We start from the raw sequence: 16,746 nt of genomic DNA on the forward strand, positions 1-16,746 counted from the left end.
CCCAAGAAGAGCAGTGATAAACGTGTTATTTGCCAGATTTACCTTTTCCAATAATTACGAGCAAAAAAGGATAGTTCACTTTAATTCAAGAGTCTTTTTTAAAAATTAAATTTGTATTTTATCACGTTTTCTTAACCATTCAACACCTCGATTGTACTTATCTCGCTCTTCTCTGAATAAAGAACCCTGCAGTTAAAATTGACTCAAAGCTGGCTCAAGTGGTTATTTTCCTTACAAATGTAGTGCCGGCCCGGAATGCCCATTGAACTGGCAATTGTGACCGAACGCCGCTGGTATTATTTAATTGAAATGTGAGAATGCGCTTTTCCAGCGTTTCCACTTAACACGAACACCCTCGCAGCGGCACTCACACTAACGCGCCACACTTACGCTCATTCGCCAGGAGTCCCATTGAAAGGTTGCCACTGTTGTTGTTGGCTTTGCTGTTGCTACACTTGATGTTGCTGCTGTTGCTGTTGCTGTTGCAGATGTGGCAGTTGTAGATGTTGCTGCTACAAAAGATGGCACTCGAGCAATGCCCGTGGGCCTCGTGCGGACTTGTCTTCGCCACCTGGAATTCCCCCAAGCCACCCACTGGGTGTCCTCAGCCTCCCTCTCCCCCTCCCCCCTAAGCCCCCTTTCAGTTGGACTGTTGCGGCGTTTTCATTCATATTCATCCATTAAGTTCCGCTGCCAGCACATTTTCGGCTGCACACACACACTGGCATTCCATTTTCCGTATGTCCTTTGTGCGAGGGTGTTGGTAAAAGGATGCTCGCCAACAAACACAAATTCCAGCATAAAGAATTCGCGCTCTCTCTCTCTCCGTCGCTCTCTAACTTTGCTCTTCTCTCTCTCATGCTCGGCTGCTGCTGCTGCTGCGGCTGCTGCTGCTCGGCTTTCGCTCTTTCTCCTCTCGGCTCCGTACCGTTATATACCTTGGCTAAAATTTTCAGCTTCAGTCCCGGATGAGATTTAGCAACGTGCGCTACAGCCTCTCTCTAAATTCCGCTGAAAATCATAGCTAATAATCGAGTGAAAAACAAAGCGCGTGCAAAAAAGCTGCCAACGATTGCAAGGGAATTTTTCTACAACAAGCAATAATTAAATACATAAATTACAGCGAAAATAATTAAGAGTTGTGTTGTGTCTATATAGCAAAAAAAAAAAAAAAAAGAGAGAAAGATAAAATAAAATAATAAACCCGATTTACAACAATGTTAAATGTGGAAACTTTTGGCACGCAAGTAAAAACGGAGGCAGCGACGTCGGCGTCGCAGTTCGCATTGTGTATAATAAAATTGGCGAAAGGCGAAATGAATTGAGCAGGCAGTGGATCCCAAAAAGGAGAGGCGTAGAAGGAGAAGGACCAGGACGAGCAGGAGGAGCAGGGGCGGGGCAGCAGGGAGCGGCAGGATACGATACTAGAAAGCAGAAAGCCGAAGAAGAAGATGTGCGCGCACAATACAAAAAATTACAAAGCATACTTTTGGGAGCGGCAAATGGCCAAAATCAACAGAAACAGAAACAGCAAAGGCAACAAAAGCAACAGCAACACCAACACCAACACCAAAGCAGCGACGCCGGCAGCATCACTAAACCCAAAAACAAAAACAAAGGCACTAACAGCAGCATCAGCAACAACAGCAACAACAACAACCACAGCGATGTCACCGTTACAACGGAACATTTACAAATAAGCAATAGGTTAGAGCAAGAGGGCAGGAGATAGCGCCAGGAGAGAGCAGTGAAAGCGAAAAAGGGAGAGGGAGAGAGCGCAAGTAAGTAAGTGAGAGCTCCCCATGGTGTATGTGTGTGTGTGCGTTGGCGGCGAAGTCAACGTCGGCAGCGCTGCTTTCTCCGTTTCCAGTGCTCTCGTTTTGATTAAACTTTGTGCGAGTAGGTCGGTGGGGCGCGGCTCAGGCCCCCCTCCGTCCCCACCGCCCGCGCCACCACCCCCTCGACCTACGGCCCTCCAGTTCGCACAACCTCTCCCAAAGTGTGCACGGCGAAAAAGGTCCTAAAAACTCACAGAAAGTAGTTACTTTTCATGGGAAACACATTTCTTACATGTCCTTTCCAACAAAACATATTTCAACCTTTTAAAAACTAAAAAGTACTTTACAAATGTGGTTTTTTAAGGAATTATAGTGAAAACAAACACTTAAAACAACAGATTTAGTTTAGCAAAAAACAAATAAATCCTTATTCTAGCAAAACCATTTATTAAAAAGGACTTTGGAACAGGTTTCAGCACAATAATTTAGTTTGTTTTGTATCAATCTATTAATTAAAAGTTTGACATGGTTTCATTTTTCCCCAATATATGGGTATACCTTATCAGAACAAGGGTTATAATGATAATGTCTAAATAGATAATTGTATATGATATCATTATTATGAATGATTATTATAATGTATGCTCATCGTTTATAACAGGTTGATATGTACACAGATACTAAGTAATATAATTGAAGTTAGGAAAAGAGTCAAGCAATCAACAGATATTTTAAAATGTGGCATATTATTCCAAAGGAGTTAAAGGGCTGATTCAGCTAATTTCTCCCGGTGTGGGTACATTTCGCATGGCAATATGCTTAGCGGACAGCCGGAGCATAAGGTGAAAGCCAGTCCAGCAATTTAATTTCCGCAAACAAGCCAGGCAGCAAAGCAGCTCGCATCTCGGGTCCGAGGAAAAGCTGAAAAGCAGGCAACAGAAAACAGAAAACAGGCAACAGAAAGCAGCTAACAGCTAACGGCATCCGCTTGGCATCAGCAGCCATGTGGCAAGCAATTAAACTCGCGCAAAAATTAACATAAGCCAGCAGAAAAGAAAGGAGAAATGAGCCCAAGTGAAAGACAGGGCGCTCGAAAGTATGCAAGCTAGTTGGCCTGGCCTTTCTTTCTTTCCGTTTCTTTTGCCTTTCTCAAAGGGCGTGTGTGTGTGTGTGTGGGTGGGTGAGTGGGTGTGTGTAAATAGGCGTGAGCCAGTGTGTGTGCGCGTTGACAGAGCCCGCATAAAAAGTAGCGAACCAGAACGAGAACGAGAATAACCAATGCAAAATAAAGCCGACTGTTGATGAGCTGATCAAAAATACACACTTTCGCAGGCAGTGAAATTTGGCTAAATAAGACAAAATTTGGGACATGCTGTTAAACCTATGAACAAAGCACATTTATAGAGAAAAACTTCCTTTGGGTTCGTGAATTTCGAAAATTGTATTGCATATCTAGGTGCTTGAAAGTATGCAGTGAAAAAATCCATTGAAATTCTATTCTATTTAAAAATAATCTGTTGATCTAACATAATATCACATAAACTAAACCTCTACTTATAAAAATTAAAAAACCTTTTATCACTAAATGGGAAAATATTTATGATATGCTGTTAAACATATTAATAGAGCCCACTTATAAAGTTGTTCCTTTCGTTTCGTAAATTTTAAAATGTGTATCGTTTATCAAGGAGCTTAAAAGTATGCAATGAAAAATGCATTTCAATTCCTTACATATCAAAATAGGCTATTGAAGAATAAACAAAAGTTCTAGTTTTAAAATTTTAAAAAAGGATTTATCACTTAACTGTTTTAAAAACTTTACATTCAATAAAATGCCTTTTAAATATACAAGCTGCCATTTAACACATACCGCCAATTCCGCGGGGTAGAGCCCAATTAGCAAATGAAAGTGATTAATCAATATTTCACTTTTCATTAAATCAGCGGTTGCCAAGAGCTTACATATAAGAACTGTATCACCTGATCGGCTGTAGGCCCCCGATAGAACGGAAATTTACAGTCATCCCCTGTGCAACTAATTGACTGGCGTTATAATTTATTTGGCCAAGATAAGAGGGAGATTTACAATTGGCAAAACCTGCATCTAATTGTCAGCTGGTTGTGGACTTACTGCCAAACATTCTGAACTATGGGAACTGAAAATTGAGATGTGATTCGATTAGCGGTTGCTCACTGTGTTTACTTCATCGTTCCAGCAGCTCGTGGCGGTGTCATAAAAATAGCCTAATAAATGGCAAAACAAATCCTCGCGGGTCGCAGGTTGCTCACGCATGAGAATGTGTGTGTATCGTATATGGTTACTTGTGTTTTTGCGCCCGACGCATTTGATAATAAATCCATAAATCCTTTTTTTATGGCAGCCAAAAAGCGAGGCACGGCAACAAGAAGCTCAATTCGATTACTTGCCAAAGGAGCGGTCGCCTGATAAATTTGAATGTAACATAAATCGGACAGCTAGCAGAAGGGAAACGAAATCGGGGAGCTGATTACCAATAACTACATACACTGATAAAGAAAATTTCACAATCAATTTGATAAACAGAGGTTTCATTTATGTTATGGTACATAAATATTTTAGTTTAACCATTGAATAATAATATTGAAAATGGTATTTTTCGATTTTGAAAGTAGTCTAAAACCAATAAGGAAGTAAAAACACAATATTACTATGGATAGGAGAGAGAAAAACATATTCGAAATTCGATTGTAGTATTTTTAACATGAGGTTCTTCGTATTTTCAAACTTACCAAATATGTTTGGAATATTATCAGAACAAGTATACCTTATTATAATTTTTTAGCGGTGTAGTTACACCCCAGAAGTCCTTAAGCTGACGTGGCCAAGTCAAAATCACGTAGCCGAGAAATAACGATGCAACTACTCTGGTCTCGAAAAGTGAAACACAAAACGAACCCTCTCTATGAGGATAACCCAGTAGTATCGACTCACACTCGACTCCGGCGATTTGTTTTTTTCATTTATTGGAAATGTTTTGCCCTCTCCATTTGTTGCTGAGGTTGTTGTTGTCAATGCGATACGTCGGCTCAATTTATGGCGCCCCATTGGTTTTGCCCATCTCCAACTCACCAGTTAGCTTGTTTTGCAATTGATTTATACGTGTGTGCGTGTTTTCAATGAGATAAACAGACGGATTTTGATTGATTTATTGGTTAACGCTGCATTTAATTGGGCAACCATTGGAGTTATAGCCATAAATAGCCTAAAACAAGAGCAAAGCAGAGCCCATGGAAATTATACATTTGTATTGATTGCGTTCGACAAGAGGTCAATTGAACCATCAATGCGCACAATTCAGTTATGATTTCGAGTATGTAAATGTGATATTTCAATTGGCTTATTAATTGAGGCAATTAGCATTAAACAGGACATTTGTTCGCATTTAGTTATGCGACCTAAAAGTTGGCAATGTTATTTTTGCTGCGAACCTATAATTATCCTACTCAAGTTTCTTTGTTGTAAATCGGGGGCTAGGAACAAGTCTAGTCAATCAAATTTTAATCGCTTTAGTTGGAAAATGTACGTATATATATGCAGTTCAGGTTGTTTGGTTTGCTGAGAATCCATTTAATTGCAGGCTTAGAGCAACTAATAATGGAATTAAATGTGATTGGGAAGTATATATACTTCAATGTATACGGTGACAGTGAGTGACTTCAGCTTTTAATGTCCTTTAGTGCCTCTTATATTAAATTCACAAAATCTCGGGGCTAAGACTAATTAAAAACGTATTTCAGCAACTCAATAATACCTAGTATTTAAGTGAATCACTACAATGAATGTTGTCTTTCGTAAGAAATACCTAAAACTTCCTAACTTAAAGTATGTTGTTGCATACTTTTAAACACCTTAGTAAATGATAACGAAACCCAGGTAAATAAATAGGTATGCTTACAAAACAACAAAATAGTTTCCTGGGATTGAACTATAAAAGTAGGCAATGTTTTCTTTTTGAAGAAACATTTTTCAATTAGTTTTCTTTAAACTTAGGGGCTTGCTTTAAAAACAGGCCAATCAATCCACAGCTAAGCAATTTAGTGGAGATATATACGGTTTAGTTTCAAATGTACGTAAATGCAGTCCAGGCTATTTACTTTTCTGAGCTCCCATTTAATAGCATGCAATTAAGGCTAGAGAGCAGTCGTAAAATAAGAAGCAGAAATTGAATAGGATTAAGAGGTTTATGTGTACTGACTTTTGCCTTTTCATGTTCATTTCCTCCTCTGGCTTTGAATGCCATTAATTACGGGCCTGGAACAAATATTAAAAAGGCTTCCCTGCTAAATATTACGTATACGTAAATTAGTTTTCTGCATTTTGACCCTTTTGTGGCCGGATTTCATAGAGAAGAAAGCACCCTGACCAACGACAAAGGCTTAGCACACAATAACTTCGCATCCATTGAATGCGAATCAATCACGGACATCTCATTGTGGCCCGTTCATTTCAACACGTATCATGGCCTATCAATCAGGTGGCAGCCATGGCGTATGCGTAACGTGGCTTTTCATTTACGAGCTGGTGCAAAACTTTCCAAATCAAAGTCGCCGCGCACAATGGCTGCCAAATGAACAGGCCCCCCGATTCCGCATTTGCAGATACCCAGATACCCAGATATGTATAGGCATATGGCCAATGACAACATCAATAGTTTTGAAAAGTGTCAGAGGAAGCCGCCTGGAACATTTCCGTGCCAAAGTGTCGGGGCTCGCAGCTCGCAGCTCGATGCTCCTTGTTCGAGCCAAGTTCTCTCCCCGACTGTTGCATGGCCTGTTGTTATTTTTGTCGTTTTTGCCACTGCCATTGTTGGCAACAGTAATAAACGAACAACAAATGTTGTGGGTGTGGCTGAAATGGCTGAAAACGCCTGGAAATGGGTGGCTGCTGGCTGAGACCTGCCAAGGAAACGCATTCAAGCCGGTTTCATTTTCATTCACATTCACATTTACATTTACATTTACAGTTTTCATTTCCATTAAAACAAATCACACAGAAAATGTCATTTTGCAGAAAGGACAAAGCAAGTCGGCCCCTGGCATTGTAAATATATTATTTCGCTTCCTTTCCCACGATTCCTTGCCAAGTCGAGATATATCAAAGGCCAGTGCTGTGGACAGTTTCTCATAAATCTCGCCATTCTGTTTTTTCATGGCTCTTATCCGCTGGGGGAGTCTATATGCATTTCCCAGCCCCAGGCTCGAAGGTCTCCAGACGACCATAACCGCTAAGCTCAAGCCTTTTTCGGTGCTTAACCGCCCAAGTTGGCTTATCGTAATTATCGCTGCATCCGGATGCCGCGCTGGGAATCTTCATCTGGGTAATTATATCCACCGCAAGTTTTTCCCCTGGCTCATCCAGATAGTCTGACATTTCCACATCTACTTAGTTAATTTAATAATTTTCTACGGCGCCACTTTACGGCTTATCCTTTAGAATCTATTTGAAGTTTATTGCAGTCGTTCAAAGCGCTGTAAATTCGCCAAGTTACTAGACCTCTGAAAGGTTAACTATAAGGCAGTAAAGGAAAAGTTGGCAATTTTGATACTTGAGTTTGATATATGTGCTGAAAACTCGGTTAAATATGTTGTTGCAAAAGTGCGCACTTTACTTTTGCACACAGGATAGTAAAAGTGGAAGTACAAATTCAATTAACTTTTAAAACTTACCAAAAGAATGGCATATATTATATTATGTAAATAAAAAAATGTTATAAGCTTAAGGAAAGAGAAGACCCTATAAGTTCTGAAGCTTACAATGCTCTCATCCTAGTTTACAACGCAAAATGTTTCTTAAGCCGAACACAGGTGTCCTTAATAATGCAAGCGGAAATTCTTTTTGCCAACTACCTTATGTAAAATGTTCCGTAATCATAAAAAGGGTCAAGTTATATAAGTTTGTAGTTGATAACAGTTCCATCCTAACCTATCCAAAGGGAAGAACCATGTAGAACCATCTGAGTAATTATTTTAGGGTGTTTTCCGGTCGGACCGTTCTGTAATCCCCATCTAACACCCCGCCTTTTTATCGCTTGCAGGGTCTGGGAAAATGGCCAACGCCTTGCGTGGGTGCAGCCAAAAGGACAAGCAGTGGATGGGGGCCAACTAAAGGACGAGCAGAGAGTGAGAGAGATATATAGAGCGAGCGAGAGATACAGCGAATCGTAATCCTTGCAGCTGCAGAGCAGATAAAATCACGTATCCGCCATGGAACCCGTGATGAGTCTGGCATTGGCCGCCCACGGACCGCCCAGCATACTGGAGCCGCTGTTTAAAACCGTAACCACGAGCACAACGACCACCACGACCACGACGACCAGCACCACGACGACGACGAGCAGTCCTGCAGGATATGCGCCGGGATATCCGGGGGGCACCACCCTCCTTACGGCCCTGCTCGAGAATCTCACGTCGACGGCGGCCAGCGGACTGTACGATCCCTACTCCGGCATTTATGGCAATCAAACGAACGGCACCTTGGGCTTCGAGACGAAGGGACCCCGCTACTCACTGGCCTCCATGGTGGTCATGGGCTTCGTGGCGGCGATTCTGAGCACGGTGACGGTGGCGGGCAATGTCATGGTGATGATATCCTTCAAGATCGACAAGCAGCTGCAGACGATCAGCAACTACTTCCTGTTCTCGCTGGCCATTGCGGACTTTGCCATCGGGGCGATATCAATGCCGCTGTTTGCGGTGACCACAATCCTGGGCTACTGGCCCCTGGGTCCCATCGTTTGCGACACCTGGCTGGCACTGGATTACCTGGCCTCCAATGCCTCCGTTCTGAACCTGCTGATCATCAGTTTCGATCGGTACTTCAGTGTCACACGACCGCTGACATATCGCGCCAAGAGGACCACCAATCGGGCGGCTGTGATGATCGGCGCCGCCTGGGGCATCAGCCTGCTCCTCTGGCCACCGTGGATCTACAGCTGGCCCTACATCGAGGGCAAGCGGACCGTGCCCAAGGACGAGTGCTACATCCAGTTCATTGAGACCAACCAGTACATCACCTTCGGCACGGCACTGGCCGCCTTCTACTTCCCGGTCACCATCATGTGCTTCCTCTACTGGCGCATATGGCGCGAGACAAAAAAGCGGCAGAAGGACCTGCCCAACCTGCAGGCGGGCAAGAAGGACTCCAGCAAGCGATCGAACAGCAGGTGAGTCACAGAAACCGATTTCGAATCAAGTAGACGGTTAAAAACCAACCTAAATGTAAATACATCAAAAACTATAGACTCTGTAACTGTTTCAACAACCGTCGAAAATCCAAGTAACATCCGGAATATGTATGTTCCAAATATAGTTTCCATACAAATGGGGAAAATATTTCTGAAATGTATGGCTATTACATTACTAGTACCTGATCTTACTTAGTAAAGCTAAAAGTTAAAGCAAGTTTCAACAATTTAGCAAATAAAACGTGCTTCTGAAACAAGATTAAAATCAAAAATGTTATTGTTATTTTAATATAAATTTAGCTGGACCTAAGATTCAGTTAATCATTTAAAAATTAATAACGGGAGTGCCACACAAATAACTAGGGGTATGAAATAAGTGTCTAACAGTAAGCAGTGACTCAAGGAATGTCGTTTTTCTTAATGTACTGTAAATTAAAAATATATTGTTGCATACTTTTAGACACCCAAAATTACTTGTAAAAGTGAATTTAAGTCCCTAGTGCTTTTTGTGGCACCCCCGGTTGTTTTTATACATATGTCACGCCAAAAAGTTTAATAAAAATAAAAATTCATTTCGGTTCCTTAAAAAAAAAAGATTTTTTCGATGACAATAATATTTATAGTAATAAATCCTGTGATATGTATATCAAATATTTAATTTGTACCATTTTGTAGTGACGAGAACACGGTGGTCAACCACGCGCCCGGCAACCTGCTGGCCTTCACCCAAATGGGTGGCAATGATCACGACACCTGGCGACGACCACGCTCCGAGAGTTCAGCGGATGCGGAGAGTGTCTACATGACCAACATGGTCATCGACTCCGGCTACCATGGGATGCACTCGCGCAAGTCAAGCGTAGGATCTACTAATCAAATTTCCTTATTTTTCCGGATACTAATCTGCAATCCAATCCACAGATCAAAAGCACGAACACAATCAAAAAATCGTACACCTGCTTCGGCAGCGTCAAGGAGTGGTGCATCGCGTGGTGGCACTCCGGTCGCGAGGACTCCGACGATTTCGCCTACGAACAGGAGGAGCCTTCTGATTTAGGGTATGCAACACCAGTAACAATTGAAACTCCTTTACAAAGCTCCGTCTCCAGGTAGTAAAAACAATCAAAATTCTGAACTTTAATCGTCTATATTTCGAGTAAGCCGACACCGCACCAAAACTCTATCTCTCACCCCAAAGTATTTCATGTATGACTCGCATCAATTGCACCCAGAGCACTTTTCCAAGAAGCAAACAAACAACCAGCACCCAAATATATAGAAATGCATACGTATCTTCGATTTTCCGTCCAATGCCTGTGCACACAAACGTAAAGTGGCAGTGGTGAAAAGTGTCCAGCAGGATGAGAGAGCACTCGCAATCCTTTACTGGCCACCACGATGCACCAGCCCCATTCCCATTCCCATCCCCACACCCTTTCAACAATCCCCTCCACATCCACACGCAAATCCATCAAAGTCGTAGCATCCAGCACTAAAATAATCCACGTAGATGGAAGGCTTTGCACCACTGCACACATCGGGATGGAAACGGAAACAGAACTAATTGAGGCTTACAGTCCAGAGCTCCAGAGGAGCCGTAGCTGGAGCTGGCCATTGTGCTACCCAGTTTGTTGATTCCGATGGCTGTAATTAATTCATGAAATTGGATTTGGCCAAGTGATAGTTTCGGTGTAGTTTGCGAATCTCCCCTGCGGGCAAGGAGCAATATTTGAATTTCAAATGCAACGATTCTTGTTGATAGACTGCTGGGGAAAACATTGAAGATTTGATAGGGGAACCTGTATAGATTGGTACACATTTACATAGAAATGTATACCAAATCTTGGAATAAGGACTTTAAAATCATTCAGACCTATAGAGATTAACAAATTGGTTGTGTTACTAGGTTTTTCTTAAGATAAATACTTAAACTCATAACTAGTCCAAAAATTTTAAAATCCTGTAACACTAGTAGACTTTTAAAACGATTTTCTATTAAGGTTTGGGTTTTATTATTGGATTTTAGTACATTTTTTTAAAGGAATGTAAGAGTAAAGCATTTTTTTATTGTGTCCATTTTAACACATCAATTTGTACCTATACTTAATAAATTTATTATGAATATTATAGTTCTAGAACTTTTATTTGAACAGCTGACAATTCTATTCCATTAGCTACAACTGGTTATTTATTCAATCCCGAAAGTCCACAAAGTTGCATGCAAATTGATTTGCATAGATCAGTGGGGAATAATTAGCAAAAATAAACAGCTGAATACATTCCATATGCAATCTGTGACTGGCATCAAAATGAATTAGCGAAAATGAGCTATTTAGATGAATCTGAAATGTGTCGCCATTTAGGCCAGCCGACAAAATATGTGAAAATCCAACACTTTATTGAAACGAATGCCAAAATGGCATTTTAAGGATATACAATGCATATAGACACATAAATCTAACCGCTGGTCTCGTTTCAATTTATGTGTGCCTCTGGCATTCGGCTGGGTAATCGATTTAAGTTGCGATTTCCGGTCACTTGTTTCCATTCCGAAATGCACTCTACACATGCATGATGTATTCTGTGTCCTGTGTCTCTGAGTGCGCCACATTTAGACGAGCAGTTGCATCCCGGGTTGTTGTTGTTGCCTGTTGCCTGTCAGTGTCGTTTGGAGTGGTCCACTCTAATGCGTGCTTCCGATACGAAACCAAAATACCAAACGATATCCCCTCTGTTTCGCCCTCTTTTTCCGAACCGCAGATGCACCTCGATGAACGTGATGCGGGACAACTACTCGATGGGCGGCAGTGTGAGCGGCGTCCGTCCGCCCAGCATTCTGCTGTCGGATGTCTCGCCCACGCCGCTGCCACGCCCACCGCTCGCCTCCATTTCGCAGCTGCAGGAAATGAGTGCGGTTACTGGCAATGGCAATCCGATTGCGAATGCGAATTCCAGCAGCAATGGCAATGGCGCCATCAACAACAACAACAACAGCAGCAATCACAATGGCAATGGCACGGCAAATGGAAATGGCGGCACTGGCGGAAACGGAAGTGGGGCAGCCGGAAATGCATCGCACCGCGACTCACGCACGCTGCCCGTGATCAATCGCATTAACTCACGGTCGGTGAGCCAGGATTCGGTGTACACGATACTCATCCGCCTGCCATCCGATGGAGCATCCAGCAATGCGGCCAACGGAGGAGGAGCTGGCAATGCAGGTGGCGGAGGAGGAGGAGGAGGCTGTGGAGGAGCTGCCTCGACAACCTTGAGCCTGCAAGGCGACTGTGCACCCTCCATCAAGATGATACACGAGGATGGGCCCACGACGACGTCGGCAGCTGCACCGCCAGTCGCCTCTGCCGCCGCCGCCACCCGGCGACCTTTGCCCTCGCGAGACTCCGAGTTCAGCCTGCCACTCGGCAGGAGGATGTCCCATGCCCAGCACGATGCCAGGCTACTCAACGCCAAGGTCATACCCAAGCAGCTGGGCAAGGGGGCGGTGGGCGCTGGCGGAGTGGGCGGGGCCCATGCCCTAATGAACGCCCGCAATGCGGCCAAGAAGAAAAAGAAATCGCAGGAAAAGCGGCAGGAGTCGAAGGCGGCCAAGACGCTCTCGGCCATCCTGCTGAGCTTCATCATCACGTGGACGCCGTACAACATCCTGGTGCTCATCAAGCCACTGACCACCTGCTCCGACTGCATACCCACGGAGCTGTGGGACTTCTTCTACGCCCTCTGCTACATCAACTCGACGATCAACCCCATGTGCTATGCCCTGTGCAACGCCACCTTCCGGAGGACCTACGTCCGGATCCTCACCTGCAAGTGGCACACCCGGAATCGCGAGGGCATGGTGCGCGGCGTCTACAACTAGATAATTCACACTTAATCATAGTTACCCAACTGGCCAGTGAGAAAGTTAGAGGGATAACCGGTGTTAACTACTAGTAGTTGCAATATGTGTTGTGTGCTACAATTTTTGGGAGGCAGTAAAACCAAAACTAGGCTTAGCGATTACCCATTGACAAGCAGTACTGATTTTTTGATGTCTAGCCCCCGACTATATACACGCATTACCATTCCGCGAGGGTTGCCATATATTTATTTGCCAGAACTGAGGTTTTAGGGGACATCAATCCATTCTTAGATAGTTTAAAAAGGTTCTTCTTCTTTTAAGATCACTTTATTCTTGATCTCAGATCACATTTCCTTCTCTGAATGCGTTAAAAGTTTTAAGTTGTCACAATCATGGCCAACCAACTGCTTCCAAGTATGCCAAAGATCTCATTTAGAAATCTTTAGACCTTATTTCCAAGGCAACCCTCCACGCACCTGGCCAAAGAGAAAAGAGTTATCACCGATGATCATGATCCCGAAAAGCGAGAGATTCCATTTTGTTAGGCGTTTACGTACTGTTAGGTAGGCACATGCTCGATGCAAGAAGAATTTAATACAAATATAATGGATTACGATTTGCAATTCATACACATACACATATATAAGGATATATATTTATTATTATACACATGGCAAATGATTTAGCTTAAGTTGTTCGGCGAAAGGCAGAGAGGCAGAAACCCAAAAAGCTTTAATACAAGTTCAAAGTAGTTCAACGAATGGCGGTTGCATCTTGGCCAACCAATGGAAACGTTATGTTCTCGTTTCGATTTTCGTTGTGTAGGTTGGGGGGATATGATATGATAGGATATGACATGTATTTAATCGTAGGGGGAATATTGTGATTGTACTGCTCGTTTTCGATAGTTTGAATCAGTTTTTTTTTTGTACATGTGCGTAGAAACTAAAAAGTAAAACTAAAAAACTTAAAACCAAACCAAACCGTGCAAATCAATTTGTAGACACATACCTGCTAATATATCTGAATATGTATGTATAAAATTACGATTATTTGTATGTATTAAGAACGCAACCCACCATGGTTCAACAACTAAGAACAAACCTTTTGTAACTGACGAGGAAACCATCCGAAAAGAGCGGATTGGCATGATCTATGTAAAACCAAGAGTAAAATCAGTAACGCAAGCAATATGTTTGGGGCGTATGTCGAAGAGATGGCCCAGTTGAGGGAGGATCAAGGACATGGGGCGGGGATCGGGGATCAAGGATCAGGGATCAGGATCACTAGACGGAATAGTATTTAAATAACCCTTACACTAGGTTGTGCTGAAAGTGGCCAACCCTTCGACTGGCGGACCATCTCTTTGGACAACATCCTCGAATCGTACCACAACTCATAGCTATTAAACCAAATGCTTCTTCGAAGTGCACCAATTCAAGTAACTTATTAATAGTACATAAACCGCAAGCATATTTAAAGCATATGAGAGAGTAAAATACATACAGTATAAGCAAAAGACATCCAGGTACTACGATATATATTCGATGCGATTGGGGAGCGAACATTTTTAATGAGTGTGTAGGTAAAACTAATTGAAATATTAACAAATTGTTGGCCCCCGTTCATCCAAGTCGAATGGAAATGAAAATTTGGGGGCCTAGACGCGGTTGCGAGTGCGAATCAAGCCGAAATCAAAGCGACATTTGTAGTGTCTGTGACACAATACGCATATTTATACCTAAACGATACGATATATACAAGTACATATATATGAATACGACCTTTAATATGAAGTAATGAACAACAACCAACCAACAAACCCAAAAGACATGATTTACAACCACACGCACACACATCCTAATGAAGCATATAGTACTGCAACCTGCAAACTGCAAACAATATATATCCGACTAAAGCCAATCGCGAGTCGAGCAAACCAATCCAAAATACCTACATATAGCCTTTAGACGTACATACATATATAATCTCGGCACGTGCCGGACACTCGATTACGAATAGATCACGTTTTTGACTACCAGCGAAAAGGTTTGACATATAGGATTACTGATTACCGGTTACAGATTACAGAGCAAGAACAGATGGACAGCATTTTGGTGAAGAGAGCAGATTTAATTGCATACAATCTAATTGTTTGGAAATATACTACGATATATAGTAATACATATATAATTTAAAGCTAACAATAAAAAATGTGAATGAAAAAGAAGTATTTATTTAGTCCTTTTCGGGGGTTTCCTCCTCGCACTCGGCTGGGATATCCTCATGACTCCTCATCAGCATTTGGGTATTCTTCTGGATGATCTCCAGTTTCTGCTGCATCAGCTCCTGACGTCTTTGCTCGGCCTTCAGCTGCTTGTCCTCTAGTTCCTCCAAAGTGGGTGGCTCCGAACTGGCTGCCTCCTGCATCATTTGCTGAATCCTCTTCGGCGGTTGTCGCAAAGTTTCATTCAGCGGCAGTTCCGGATTATCATCGCTCTCCAAGGGAATGGTAAAGGCCTCCGAGGCAGCTGGAACAGGGGGTTATTAGAAATCCTATTAAATGGCTTAAAGTCCCAACTCACGGTACTCCTTGTGGCCGGCCATTTTAGTTTTATTGGACTTGGCTGAAGCGGGCTTTTGTGATTTGGTGTCTTCTTCGGTGGCGGAGGTTTTGGAGCCGGAGCAGCCCATGCTACGCAACCATTCAGGCGCAAGGCATTACGCCTAAGACTTCCGTTTCAGTACTACCTTTACCGTTGCCTTTACCTTTACCGTTTCCGTTCGGCGGGAAGATGGCTGAAAACGATGCTGATGTGATTTCCTGCTGCAGCCGCTTGGTTAGAGCCAACATTCAATTTCCGCCGCCGTTCAGCTCATTAGACTACGGCCAACTGCAGCTGAGGCCACGTTTAATGGCTCATTAGTATTGATTTTTCTGGGATTTACCAAGGTAGGTATCCGGCAGCCCTTCAGGACACACAGCCGTTTGTCGGGACAATGCGATGGCGACTGACTACTGGAGAAATTGCAATGCAAAGTTTTCCGCGCGCGTGACCATTATTAATAATCGTCGGTATGGCCAGGACAGCGGACCAGGATCAATATTCACATGAGCTTTGCGTGGGTGCGGTTAATAATGAAGCGGCTAGCCAGGACAAACACAGACAAAGGGACATGAGCGCCCCCCCCAACTAACCCACAAAATGTCAATCAACTCCGCTGGCCATAATAAACGCTAATTGCGGTTTCATTCGCAAACACCGTCGATATCCGACTCCGAGTTTAGTGACCCACTCAACTTTGACCGGGCCAACGAGTAGGATGGCTGCTTGGGCAGCTATAGTCTTTGATTTCTGTCTCCGCCGTCGACACTTGGCCATAAAAGCCCACATGGCCCAAACAACTAACGGCTTCCGGCTGAAGACCAAGTCAAAGTCGAAGACGAAGACCGAAACCCACGGAAGCCGCGGCGCGTGCCAATCCACCGCCCATGTCGTCCACACTTAGCCAACGCACAGTGGCTGCATTCTAAAGGTTTTGTTTTCCAAAATAATATTTTTTGAAGCACTGGAAATAATAAATCAAACAATACCAGACAAAAGTACTTCAAAGAATTTTTCTATATGCTTTGTATTTACTTAAATTCAATCTTTCTTATATATTTTTAGAACAGTTTGAATTTTGTATATAAAATGTATCTTTAACATCGTACGTAAGTATACCAAAAACGATGTTGTTTTAGCTATAATTGGAAGTCGAAATATGTGAAATCAATTTTTAAATCCGGTTTCCGATTTTATTCATAAAATCATAACTTTTATTATGTTTCATCCCGTTATGGTTTTATTCAAACATTTTATACCTAGTCAAGGAACTTGGGTAA

The 16,746-nt window shown here is 42.8% G+C and overlaps 2 protein-coding genes across 4 annotated transcripts; one reads left to right on the forward strand and one right to left on the reverse strand.

Annotated features, from left to right (window-relative positions):
• The first annotated feature begins 949 nt into the window (after positions 1 to 949).
• Positions 950 to 15,245, forward strand: mAChR-A (muscarinic Acetylcholine Receptor, A-type). Of its 3 annotated transcripts, none has more exons than XM_036813334.3 (5): positions 950 to 1,785; positions 7,853 to 8,980; positions 9,677 to 9,860; positions 9,923 to 10,110; positions 11,762 to 15,245. In XM_036813334.3, exons 2-5 carry the CDS (start codon positions 8,022 to 8,024, stop codon positions 12,876 to 12,878), a joined length of 2,448 nt encoding a protein of 815 aa, XP_036669229.3. In that variant the 5' UTR covers positions 950 to 1,785; positions 7,853 to 8,021; the 3' UTR covers positions 12,879 to 15,245. The 3 variants fall into 3 exon arrangements, with proteins under 3 accessions (XP_036669229.3, XP_016930013.3, XP_016930014.3); XM_017074524.4 differs by having other exon boundaries at positions 950 to 1,781; XM_017074525.4 differs by having other exon boundaries at positions 950 to 1,781; positions 9,923 to 10,059.
• LOC108009838 (uncharacterized) lies at positions 14,973 to 15,869 on the reverse strand. The gene is made up of 2 exons (XM_017074526.4): positions 15,446 to 15,869; positions 14,973 to 15,391 (listed from the first exon to the last, which is right to left on the reverse strand). Exons 1-2 carry the CDS (start codon positions 15,552 to 15,554, stop codon positions 15,099 to 15,101), a joined length of 402 nt encoding a protein of 133 aa, XP_016930015.3. The 5' UTR covers positions 15,555 to 15,869; the 3' UTR covers positions 14,973 to 15,098.
• Positions 15,870 to 16,746: the final 877 nt, after the last annotated feature.

Source organism: Drosophila suzukii, chromosome 2R (assembly GCF_043229965.1).
Source record: "Drosophila suzukii chromosome 2R, CBGP_Dsuzu_IsoJpt1.0, whole genome shotgun sequence".
Taxonomy (NCBI): Eukaryota; Metazoa; Arthropoda; class Insecta; order Diptera; family Drosophilidae; genus Drosophila; species Drosophila suzukii.

What these genes read in the sequence shown, in the direction of transcription:
- mAChR-A (XM_036813334.3), top strand. Translation starts at nt 8,022, where the DNA reads ATGGAACCCGTGATGAGTCTGGCATTGGCCGCCCACGGACCGCCCAGC. An exon ending in TGCACTCGCGCAAGTCAAGC is followed by an intron (nt 9,861 to 9,922) that starts GTAGGATCTACT and finishes TCCAATCCACAG; the next exon opens with ATCAAAAGCACGAACACAAT. An exon ending in TTACAAAGCTCCGTCTCCAG is followed by an intron (nt 10,111 to 11,761) that starts GTAGTAAAAACA and finishes TCCGAACCGCAG; the next exon opens with ATGCACCTCGATGAACGTGA.
- LOC108009838 (XM_017074526.4), bottom strand. Translation starts at nt 15,554, where the DNA reads ATGGGCTGCTCCGGCTCCAAAACCTCCGCCACCGAAGAAGACACCAAA. An exon ending in GGCCGGCCACAAGGAGTACC is followed by an intron (nt 15,392 to 15,445) that starts GTGAGTTGGGAC and finishes CCCCTGTTCCAG; the next exon opens with CTGCCTCGGAGGCCTTTACC.